This window comes from Podarcis tiliguerta (assembly GCF_965153285.1).
Source record: "Podarcis tiliguerta genome assembly, chromosome: 7".
NCBI lineage: Eukaryota > Metazoa > Chordata > Lepidosauria > Squamata > Lacertidae > Podarcis > Podarcis tiliguerta.
Window position 1 is genome coordinate 57,713,703 of NC_139540.1, and position 12,742 is coordinate 57,726,444.

A 12,742-nucleotide genomic window follows, 5' to 3' on the forward strand; every position below is an offset into this window, starting at 1 on the left:
ACTGAAAATTAAATCTAATAAAACTTAATCTTTTTAACCAAGTGTCAGTGCTTTTTGAAGTCTTCATGAGCAAGATCTTCTATAAAGGCCTATTTTAAGTATGGATAAACAGTGCCATCTTCTGGCAAGTAATTGTATGATTCCTAGAGAATGAAATAGAAAGTATCTGTGTAGGATAGCCAATGCTCCCAATCTCAGATCCATGGTTAACATCACAAGATAAAAATTATCCCTGTAAACCTCAATACAGTCATACCTCGGAAGTCAAACAGAATCCATTCCGGAAGTCCGTTCAACTTCCAAAATAATCAAAAACCAAAATGCAGTTTCTGATTGGATGCAGGATGCTCCTGCAGCCAATCGGAAGCCGCAGAAACCCCATCGAATGTCTGGATACCAAAAGAACGTTCACTTCTGGTTTTCGATTATTCACTTCTGGTTTTCGATCATTCGGGAGCCGGAACGTTCGACTCCTAAGTCGTTTGGGAGCTGAGGTACAACTGTAGTGGTTAAATACTATATACTTCTACTGCTATAGTTGGGGTGTATGGGGTGTTAGGGGAGGGGTAGCATCTCTGGTGGGGGACACATCATGCTCCTTCTGGGGTGGTTTGTCCACCTTTGGTCCCCACCCCGCACTCAGCTCTCACCTGTGGCTCCTAGAAGCTGTCAACATGCGACAGCAGCCACACCCTAGGAAGAGCTTCAACTGGCAGGCTAAACCAGGTGAGAGTAGCCAATGGGTCTGAAACCCTCAGTGTCAGTGAGTTAGGGGCTTCCCCTGCATGCGAAGACAGGCTCCAGTGGATTGAGCAGACGAGACCTTGTGCACCTCCTTCCGCAACTCCTGCAACTAAGCTAGTGCCAAACCAGCTTAAAAGTATTGCTCTGCTTTCCTCAGCAACACCAAGAGCAGGGTCAGGACATACATACTGCCCAGGCTTGCACCCCAGGGAGGTCACTTCAATGCTGATAACCAGTGGTTTGACTTCACCCCAGAGGCACATCCATTGTCTTTTGAGAGAACTTAACAATATTTAACACTCCTCTTAACTAAGACTTTAGTAGCTGCAAGGCTGGTTAACAGCAATGCCTTGCTAACACTAACCATAATTAAAATCGGTGGCAATGTAAGCCATAATTACCATTAAGAAAAAGTACTGTCTGAATGAGAACAAAAAGGAACACAAATTTTGACCCCACCCCAAAAAAGTAAGCAGACAAGAAGGTACATGGGATATTGTAGTGCTGAAAAGGATCAAAAAAGCGCAACTAAAATGACCAAGAGGCTAGAGCATTACTACATTTCGAGCTTTTTAGCTTTGAAAAAATGGCAAGTGAAATAGAGGTGATTAAAGCGTACATTGTGTGGAGAGAGTAGATGGGAAGAAAAAACCCTCTCAATACTAGAACCTGGGGATATCTAAGGAAGCTGAATGTTGGAAGACTTGGGACAGACAAAAGAAAGTACCTCTTCACACAGCACACTGTTAAAGTATGGAACTTATTTCCAAAAGATCAGAAGTCTTGCAGAATAAAGACTATTCTGTGGCTGCTGGCCACAATAGCTATGCATTCCCTCCACTGTCAGAGACAGAATGCTTCTGAATAGAGTTGCTGGGAATCACAAGTTGAGAGAGTACTGTTGTGCCCAGGCCTTGTTCGTGAGCTTCCCTTAGGCATCTGGTTGGCCACTGTGACAATAGAATCCTGGACTAGAAAGGCCTTTGGGCCTCATCCAGCAGGGCTATTCTTATGTTATTAATCAATATTGCTAGAAGGGCAAAATGGTAGCTGTATGGTATTATGACAGACTGCCATCTACATGCACTCAAAACCTTTCCTGGGAAGTAGGGATCTGTAAGCTATCGTTTATGTCTTTGTAAAGACAAGACAGACTGCTGCAATGCTCTCTAAATTAAACTATCCCTGATATATACTGAGAAACCACAGCTGGCACAAAATACAGTGGACTTGAGAGGAATGAGAAGACTAACATGATTGTATTACAAAATTCTCAGCACCAGATCCAGTTCAATGCAATAGTTAATTGCCAGACAGGTATCAGTGATGTAGGCCTGGCATACCCTTCTCGTTTCAGGTCCATGTTCCATGCAGATCTAAAGAGAGGAGAGATCTTACACATGGGCCCCTTTCATTTAAATGGAAAGACCAGATAGGACATGGAGAACAGATTTTTCATACTTGGCTTACTAAACAAGATATCATCCAAGACCTACCATAACCTAATTCTGCAGGTATTTTATACTTGATTGTCTTTGCTTTGTTTAAACACTATTACTCAGATATGAATCCCACTACACTCAATAGGATTAACTCCAAGGTAAGTGTGCACAAAACTACAGTCAAAACCTAAAACTTACATAGCCCTTTCAAAAGTCATAGTAATTAAGAGCTGTGAATTATGGAAAGTGAGAAAGGGCAATTGAAATATTTCACTGGATCTAACATTGTAAATATATGCTTTGCACAAACTGATTACAAATCATCCTACGATTACACTCATAGGATGCTCTGATTTATTCTCCCTTTTTCACCGACAGGTAAATCCTACAAAACCTGTAAAGCAGGACGATGCCACACCAAAAATAAGTGACTATATTAAAAAAGCTGAATACAATTTAGGATTTCAGTTTAGCAAACAACCACAGTATAGAACAAATGAGCAAGCATGTTTTGCCCCTGAAATCTAGCCAATGAACTTTCAAGGTCTGAAGGTCTTAAAAATATATGAGCATCTGTCTTGCATTAAAAAGCAAGCCAAAAAACCTCACTCCTTTATATTGCAATACCTTTTACTAATCAACAGCAATTCACTTTTGGCTTGCTGAAGTCAAAAAGCTATTTATAGTCATCCAAGACAAAGCTGCTCTGCATTGTAAGTAGACCCCGGTGCCAAAGATTTGACATAGAAGACAAATGTCAGTGTCTTCTGCTCAGTGGGAGTCTCTCTCTCTCTGCTTTTACACAAAATAATGCTTCATTGTGGTAGGGCAGAAATGCCAAAATACTCACAAGCATGCAATTGAGTGCAAAGCTCAAACTGCATTCATCCTATGCTGGCAACTGAAAACTTTAGTCTTTGACAAGCCATCCAAGTCAGCAACAACATTTAACTGACCTTCCAATCTGTGTTTTGCGGGAAAGCAAAAGATTCCAGATACATCCAAGGTGAGTAAGCTAAATGTCAATGAAACAAAGAACGCTGCTCGAGAGAAAAATGGGCTTTACCGCAACAAATTTGGCAGGCTGCCTTTGAGAACTTATAGCAATTTTGTGCAAATGTAAGTAGCATGTGCACCACCTCAAACAGAAAATATTTCACTTCTGGAGTATTATTCATAACTAATTGGAAACTAGGTTGCTGGAAAAGGGCACAGCAACCCTACAGCGGTTTCAGAAAGAGTCTGCAGTGGAGGAACTACCACTCTTAAAGTCTTACCAAGAATTGTTGTGGCCAGACAAAAGGAATGGTGGTAGCTTCAATTTGGGTTTGTTTTTCACTTCACCAGTTTTTCCTTTTTAAAATGTTCCCTCCAACTGTTTGCAATGGGAGAGAAAATCATGCCACCATCAAAGGTGGCACAGTCCCTCCCTCCCTTCCATTTCAGATATGTGACTGTAATATCTGGCACATCCGAAGTCTACCCTGATCCACACTCCCATTTTGGTCTTACTGCCCTCGGAACACATAAGCAACAGAGGTAGAGCTTTTTGCTACAGCAATGCGAAGGCCTCCAACCTCTGACAGTGAAGAGGGATGTTCACACTGTACAAAAGCCAGTCGGGTTCCTTTTCTAAGAGTTTAGGATTGGTCCAGGAGAAAATCAGTGTGTGAATTTTGCAACACGCTGAAAATACTAGCAACCCAGTTAATTAAAGTAATCCATTGGAAATACGCATCTAAGAAATACATTATGTCAAACTGTAACACTCCTGCAGCTCTCAATAATGTATTTGCTATCAACACTAGCTTTTTCAGATTTTACTACAAATAGTTAATATTTGTGGGAAATTTAGAATGAATATAGGAGCCCAAGGATCAATCTAGTCCAGAATTCTATTTCCAATTATAGATGTTGTTGTTTGGTAGTTTTACTCATGGAAATGACTTAAATTGACTTATAGGCAAAATTGTCAATTGGGCATGAAGGAAAAAACCCTCAACTGTTTCCCCCACTCATTCTAGCATGCAGGAGAACACTGCCCCTGAACCTGGCTGTCAAATTTAGATCAGACTTCCTTATGTTTATCTAATTTCATTTAAAAACCACCTAAACTCGTTTCATCTTATGGAAGCAAGTTCCATAAAATAAATGCTGAACAAATTTATTATCCATTCTGAATCAACAGCCAATCATTTGTGATTACAGTGGTACCTCTGGTTACATACGTAATTCGTTCTGGAGGTCCGTTCTTAACTTGAAACTGTTCTTAACCTGAAACACCACTTTAGCTAATGGGGCCTCCCAATGCTGCTGCAGTGCAGCTGCCGCACGATTTCTGTTCTCATCCTGAAGCAAAGTTCTTAACCCGAAGTACTATTTCTGGGTTAGCGGAGTCTGTAACCTGAAGCATATGTAACCCGAGGTACCACTGTAGTAGTGTCAAATCTTAATAATATGAGGAAGAATGCCCCTCCATATCGCCATAATTTTATAAGCTACAGTAATATGCTAACCTTCAGTCATCTTTTTTCTATGCTTATAGTCTTTTCTCCATAGGGAATATACTCTAACACTTCAATCACTTTGGTTAACCTTTTCTGCACTGTAGCCAGATGTACAATTTCTTTTTAAGGTGCAGAAATTAAATCAAATGTGACTGTACCATGGACTTGCATATGAGGAGTATTATATGAGGCATTTTATTTTCAAGCCCTTTTCAATTATCCTCAGCATGGAATTTATTTTCTTCAGCACTGCAGCTTAGTCACTAACTAAATGGTTTCATTGAGCTAGCCACCATGACCCCAAGAGTTATTTTCCTTGGGTGTTACCAACAATTTAAATCCTATTACCATATGTGGAGTTAGGATTCTTTTGTCCTAGTGTGCATCATGTTTCAACTGTTTACAAGGTGTTTCATTTGCCATTTTGTTGCCCCAAAACCTCCGAAGCTATATGTCACATTCTACAAAAGATGTGGGTCTTCAAATTGTCCTTATTAAAAGGGAAGGAAGAGCAGTGACTTACTTATGAAACTACCATTTGAAAATAAGTATTATGCATCCAAGTTTCTAGGTGCAACTCCCTTTAAAAATATTGCAGTCTACCTGAACAGAAAATAAAATTTTAAGTTTACACGTATACATAAAGCCTAGTTTTATGATTTTGCAACACCAACACTAACCCAAATCAACCAAAATTATCCATTAGTAAACAGTCATTTAATGGTTTTGAGGTCGATCCTGTTATAGCAACAAGAAATTCAGGATGTCAGCAAACAACAGAAACAGGAAAGTCCCATATATTAAGAGTATGGAAATAAATTGCTACAAATTATGCCTAACTCAAAATATTGAAATGAGTATCTTAACTATCACTTTAAAATTATTAGAGCATGCAAGACAGGCATTTTTACATTTTGGGAACACAGCTAGTAAAAAAAACAACCACAAAGATGTTAGCCAGTACTGCCACCTAGGGCATACTAAAGGTAAGTACAATTTAAGGTCTATAAAACGCCAGATATAAGTGGGGAGGAGATAAGAAACTCAGCAATAATCATTAAATGTTATTAAAGGCTTTACGACCAGTGGTATTTATAAAGCAGAACACTTCCACAAAATAATTTCTGAGTCAATGCCTACTTGGGCATTAACAGTTCCAACATAAAGCAACAGAGAGGAAGGAAGAGGTGCCACACCAACTAGAACCTCCGCTTCCCGGCATCTGAATGTGCCAGGGGAGCCAACATGGGCCCCAGGTTATGGGTGCCCAGTGAGTGTGACATCATGACATCACGCGTGCCCCCCAGCCTCAGAACCTGACTTCTGGTGCTACTGGAAGTCGGGTTCCAAGGTCTCAGAAGGCCATGGACAACATCTCTGAGGTAATGCAAGGCCTCAGAGATGCTGTCTGAGGCCTTCCGAGACCTCAGAAGTTGCGTATGGGGCCCTGCGGTCTGGGTGCTGAGCACCTACAACAATTTTTTCTGTGGGTGTTTAGACACCCTGAGCCCCCTATAGTTGGCGCCCCTGGAATGTCCAGTGTGAAAGCTTGCAGGGATGGAGACTTTATACAGGGTATACACAAAAATGGAATACTGATTGTGCGGCATTCCAGGTTGCATGAAAGCCTTCATGCAACCCAGGCACACACAATGGCTCCCTCCCTGTAGATATTTGTGCTATGTGTTAAGATGCCAAGGAACAGGGTTAATCAGTGTGTGCAATGTCAGGAGCATGACTACTCAGCACAACCCCACACGCTGTTCCTGCGTTGCTTATATTGGAACTATCATTGGAACTTCAATAGAGTTCAAGGCTCACCATTTCGGAAGGGATATCTAGTGAAGTGTTCCACATTTCTACAAAGCCTTACAAATAAGCCTGACAAAGCCCAGATCCTGATGCGATACCTGGGTCTGTTAATGAACTAGAAACCAGAGCCCCATACTCAGCTTGCTGCAAACCATGATCAGAAGCTTTACATTTCCTCCATTCACACAAAAGGGAATAATCAGCAAACATGGGTGTTTGTGAAACCAAGTCCCACCACGACACTACATTTATTACACCTTGTCAGAAATAATAGGAATTTCAAAGTTTCCTGGGAGTCTCAGTACTCATTTTTTAAACATCCCCTTCAGATGTAAAGATAATGTAATTAAATCTGTACTGAAGATCATAAAAAGTGCCTTTTTTACTAGTAAATTTGATGGGTGCTTTCTCCTGCTTAGGAGATATACAACAATAGTTATAAGTTCTGTCAGACAGGTCAGACCCAGTTTCACTACAGGAGAAAAACTAGATAATCTTCAAGTCTTTCCAGTTTCGCATGCCTATAATAAGAACTTCCTCAAAGGCCTGGATTTATGCTACTAGAAAAAGCCATCCTACAGCAAATGAAAGTCAACTCTGTTCATTTTGCAGATACTGGGTAATATTAAATAATATTAAGACACTAGAAAGCATGGCAGCATATTCAAGCTCCTATACAATCCTGAGCTCAAATGTATCATTACCTGTAATTCTGTATCCATATGCAGCCAGTTGTCCAGCCATGTATTCTCCATCTGAACTATTATGAGAACATCCCCATGTGCGTATCCAAATTTTCTGTACACCAGGAATGACACTGTCAAAGAAAAAGGCAAGGAAAATAGGTAAGAGCATTCATTTCATTTCATCCACATCAGAAAACAAAGCTTTGGCCATTATAAAATACTACCACTTAGGATCTGTATAAGGCTATGATGACCAGTGCTCACAATATCCTTTGGCAAAGAAATTACTGTAAATGTATGATTTACTGAATGTTCGTGTGCACTGCACCAAGTGAAAATATTAAGGACAGGCTTTTGATCCAATAGTGACAAAATGATAAGCATGGGAAAGAAGATGGACAAAGATCTTATTCCTGAAATGCTTGAGAAAAAAGTTAAATCATAAAATGTTAACAGAAGCAGCTATCCAGATTAAGGTAGGAGCACAGCTAAAGGGATACAAAGATATTGTTACAAGTACTGCTCCCACCCTTCTATATGAAATCCCAAGACTCAATAACAGACTCAACAGGCAAAGCAATGCTACAGTCACATTTCTTCCAAAGGTAGAAAGCATCAGATCCACTGTAGTAATGGCTGTGGAGTGTTTGCAACATCCTTGCACTGAAGTTACTGGGAGATTAAGTTGTTCCAGACCCTCTTCTGCTGTGAATACGTTCATGCAATCAGGGGGGTTAGAAATCATCACAAACACTCTCTTCCCTTGTGCTGCTCCATTTTCAGGCAGAACTCTGCTGGTGGAGCAGTCAGCTAGCAGAGCTTTTCTGCAGTACCCAACAGCATTTCTGCAGGTGTATTTTCATCCGGTGCTTTCTGTCTCATCATAGGACCCCCTAAACTCATGAACAAGTAACATGGGATTGCACAAGTCATAATATTTTTAATGCAATTTAGAATAAGCATTAAAACACATCACAGCTAAAACAATAAATAGTAGCAACTACATGTTGGAGGAATGCACCTTTGGGGGTGAAGTCAAACCACCAACCTTCTGGTTAACAGCCAGACACACTGACCCACTGCGCCACAGGAGGGCTCATGCTCTTTGTAAGAGGGTACCTCACCACCATTTAGTGTAAGGTCCCTATCTACACAAGAACATTAACAAAAGCCCAACTCAATCAGTCGTAGTCTGGCATCCTGTTCTCACAGTGGCTAACATGAAAACTATGAGAAGTTTGCAACAAGGGAAGTATAATGGGCTACTTGTTTAGCTTTATACTCATAGACCCATTTTTCTCACTTACAAAGGACAAATGTCCTGTTACTTGAAATGCATGAGGTAAGAAAGAGAACTCACTATATTAAAACAGAATTAACCTAATACACACTGTAGTCTGTGTAGTAAAATATTTCAAGTTATTAATATGTTCAACAAGACTAAGACCTAAAGTTTTCAGGTTATTTCAAGTGTAAATCATTCAATCAGTACAAGTGCTGGTGCTTTCTATCGCTCCACATTGTTGTTGTTTAGTCGTTTAGTCGTGTCCGACTCTTCGTGACCCCATGGACCAGAGCACGCCAGGCACTCCTGTCTTCCACTGCCTCCCTCAGTTTGGTCAAACTCATGCTGGTAGCTTCGAGAACACTGTCCAACCATCTTGTTCTCTGCCGTCCCCTTCTCCTTGTGCCCTCCATCTTTCCCAACATCAGGGTCTTTTCCAGGGAGTCTTCTCTACTCATGAGGTGGCCAAAGTATTGGAGCCTCAGCTTCACGATCTGTCCTTCCAGCGAGCACTCAGGGCTGATTTCCTTAAGAATGGATTGGTTTGATCTTCTTGCAGTCCATGGGACTCTCAAGCGTCTCCTCCAGCACCATAATTCAAAAGCATCAATTGTGTACATTAGTTATGCAATGAAAACCATCTCTCCACATAGGACTGGCAAAAAACAAACATACCTGTCACTTGGGGGATCATCATAATCTGTTTCTACATTTTTTTGTGAATGGCGTTTTCGCACTTTAGGAATAACATTTTTTCTCCTGAACTGCAGGTCTTGCGGCTTTGGGTCTTGCTCTGAGATGATATCTTCAATGTCTCCAAGGAGGGAATCACAGACAGCAGGCATTTTCTATGAAGATTTAAGTACACAGTGTTAAGATCAAGAACTGAAAAAACATACATATTATTCTACACAGCAAACATTAAAATCAATTCCTCATGTCTTTTTAATAATACAGCAACACAACCAGACTAATTTATTTATAAAACTGTTAACCCAATATTCATTAAAATACTTTAATGCCGTTAGAGACCATACAGATAGAAAAAATGGCCCAATAATTAATAATGCATTTTAAACAGCAGCACTGAATCAAGCTGCGCATCTGAGTTTTAAATAAGAGTCAATGTGACTGATATTTCCATATATGTTGATGAAAGCTTATCTAATGGGTTGCCAACACTGCATCCACAGGCACACATGTGCCAACAGATGCCTTCTCTATTGCTCATAGGGTCCACTCCCTGCCCAGCCAAAATTAAATTTGAAAGAAACATTCTACTTTAGTCAAGTAGGTTGCGAAGCATGTTTAGTTGTGATGTGTGCGTGTGATGCCCTTGACCACTTTTCTGGGTTACAAACTTGCCCTTTGGCCCAAAATGATTGGCGACACCTGGCTTATCTAATGCCAGAAATAAGGGTACCTGCCAGCATTATAACCAGTACATGCTTCAAGTAATATCTTAATTCACTATACAAGACAGTTCAGCAATTGCCTACAAACATTCCATGTGCCTTTTATCAGTTTGTAACAATGGATAATACCAGATTAGCTAAATATTTTGCCTGGAATATTAGGCCCTTTGAAATTTATCTAGTTCTGGGTCTTCAGTACACACATCCCTAGTTAGATGAAGTACTGAGCTCACAAACAGGTGCTACACATGTGGTTCCCATTCTACTCAGTGTCTATACACACACAACTGAGTCTGAAATTTGCTGATAATGCTAATTAGCATCTCAGAAGATGTAACAGATGTTTATGCTTGGTATGATGGCCCATTATCTTAAAGAACTAAGCACCCAGTAAAAACAGATGAATGCATCTTGTTCATCTGGGCCCTAGATGTAAACCCACTATAGTTCTTAGCATTTAAACTATAACCCAGCAACACTAAATAGCTTATTGTAACAACACTGTACCTTAACTTACTATTTTATCTTTGGAGTTAAAGCATTTTTTTATCCTGAAAAAAATCAAAAGGTTTTCAATCATAATTATACTTTCTATAAATCACCAAGGCTGATACTTAATAAATGATTCAAAATGCCTAAGTCATGGCTCCATCCAATGATATTTCATATATGTATTCCTTCCACCATTTTCCTTAGTTTGGGGGAAAATGAATGAAAGAACTAGTGGAAGAACTTGCCTTTCTGCGTCTCATTTCCTCCATGCTGGTATTCCTTCCTAATGCCATCCAACCAGTAGATACAGGAATACACTGTTGTCTTATGTACTTCAGCCAAGAATGAATGAATAAATTAAGAGTATTTTGAAATTCTAAATAGTGTATTATAACATGGTTCCCCCCCTGAGGTTTGGATTCATGTAAGTGTGAGTGTGTGTCAGTGTGTGTTCATTTTCATCTTCCGCTTGTAATTTAATAATAATAAATGAAACATATTTCTTAAGAAGCCTAACTGCTAACTTGCGTATGTAAGTTCAAGGCCTTTCTACTGGCTGATACGGATATGAATATGATGGAAACTCGTTTTTCAAAACCTTTTTTTAGAAATGTAAACCTTTCCATGGGGGGGGGGGGGACTCACAGCATCTTGTCGCGGAAAACCTTACATTCTTCAACACTGCTGGATGCTTCCCTCGCTAGAAAACAGCCCGCTTCGCACACCAGCTGCGTCCTCGGGGCCACAAAAGGCACCCTGGATCAGACACGCAACTCACTCTCTCTCTCCTCCTGTCGTCTTCACACGTTTGTGGCTCGAACCCCAACAGCCGAAGCTGAAAACTCTACGGCGGACCCCTCAGTCCCGGCGAAAGCCCTCAGCCGCCGTCTTTCCCTGGGCAAAGCTGCGAAGAGGTTGTACCGAAAGAACCGCGGGTGGGGTCGCAACCCCGAGAGGTGGCTCCCGTGAAGGACGTTCGCGGCTGGGGGAGAAGAGGGAGGTGGGCCGCGCTGCCGGGAAGAGAAACGGCTCGCGTCTGAAGGCGACGCGACACGTGAAAGCTGAGAGGGAGAAGCTAGAGGAGGAGAAGGGGCCATATGGGCCCATTCTGACCGCCGCGCCCCCACTGTAAGCTGCGGGCCGCTTTCACGGCGGGAAGCCGTTACTTAGCCCGCTCGCCCACCCCACCCGTCGACCGGCGGCAGCAGCAGCAACAACAACAACAACGAAAAGTTCACCTGCGGAACCTGATGCGCTTCTCGCCTCACATGGACGACGCCATGATGGAACGCCGCCCCTCTACGCAGCTAAACGGGAAGGGGGGGGGAGGGAAGAGAGAAACGGCCTTTCGACGGCGTCCGAAAAAGGACAAATTTAGGCCGTCGGCAGCTTCGCGCAACGGAGGGGAAGGGAGGACCTGGGAGATTCCCCCAAGTGGTGTGATTGGCTCCCGAAATAGAATCGCGGTCTGATTGGACGGGGAGAGCCAAGAAGGGTCCCGCCTTTCCCGTCACAAATTCTGGAGCAGCTTGGAGGTTAAATTCATCCCTTGCCTGGGTGGGTGCTGTTGTCCGTAGGCGTACGTGTCGCTGTCCCGTCCCTATCAATCTCACTCAAACACACACAGGGGTCTACTGAAGCATGCCTTTAAATAGTAATTTAAAGGAACAGGTGGGAAATCGCTAATTTAGGTTTGAAGCGGAAACCTTGCTGCGCCTGGTTTGTTGGAAGTGAGTTGCACTGAAGTAGGTGGACTTCTCTAAGGTCGGGCCGTTACCGCCCCAAAACGCTCTACGAATATGTTGGCCAAAACATAATTAAAACTGCCATTCAACACCTAGGTTATTTAGGACATTAGGGAGCTACATGCAATCAAACAGCAGCTAGAGCACAGGTGACACAAGTCCTGAGATGAAGACAGAAAACATGGTAGAGCACATAATTGTGCTTACTACCTACTAAAACATTATTGTTTAGAGAAGCCTAACCAGATGCTTCGAAAGTTGGGGTACTTTTAATGTTTTAGTATTTTAACTTCTGTATGGTTGTGAATTTTCCCTACCTTTTTGTAACTGCCTTGAGGGTTGTTGTTGTTTTTTACAATCACCATAGAGTGTGTAAATTTTATGAAATAAAGGCAGAGAAAGGGACCTGTTTCATTGCTTCTATTATTTTGAGAAATCTGCTACAGGTCCTTTTGGACCTTTGCCTTCCACTGCTAGTTAAAGCTAGGCAGGGCTTGGTGAATGCATCTCTGCACACAGAGGAGGCAACAGCCACTTGTGGGGGGAAAGCTACCCTGGATTTTATGGTATTTAACAACTACCACCCTGTTGCAAATAATCTTTTGGTCAAAGTT

The 12,742-nt window shown here is 41.6% G+C and overlaps 1 protein-coding gene across 4 annotated transcripts in view; it reads right to left on the reverse strand.

Moving 5' to 3' along the window:
* The window catches only part of CDKAL1 (CDKAL1 threonylcarbamoyladenosine tRNA methylthiotransferase), a 223,303-nt gene extending 211,555 nt beyond the window's left edge, over window positions 1-11,748 (reverse strand). The window contains exons 1-4 of one of the 4 annotated variants that reach the window (XM_083449184.1): window positions 11,622-11,748; window positions 10,409-10,442; window positions 9,152-9,324; window positions 7,210-7,322 (exon numbers count right to left, since the gene is read on the reverse strand). In XM_083449184.1, coding sequence (XP_083305310.1) covers window positions 7,210-7,322; window positions 9,152-9,321 — 283 coding nt within the window. In that variant the 5' untranslated portion in view covers window positions 9,322-9,324; window positions 10,409-10,442; window positions 11,622-11,748. Of the gene's footprint in view, window positions 1-7,209; window positions 7,323-9,151; window positions 9,325-10,398; window positions 10,443-11,028 lie in introns of all 4 variants that reach the window. The other 3 variants (XM_083449186.1, XM_083449183.1, XM_083449185.1) reach the window with 3 other exon arrangements.
* Window positions 11,749-12,742: the final 994 nt, after the last annotated feature.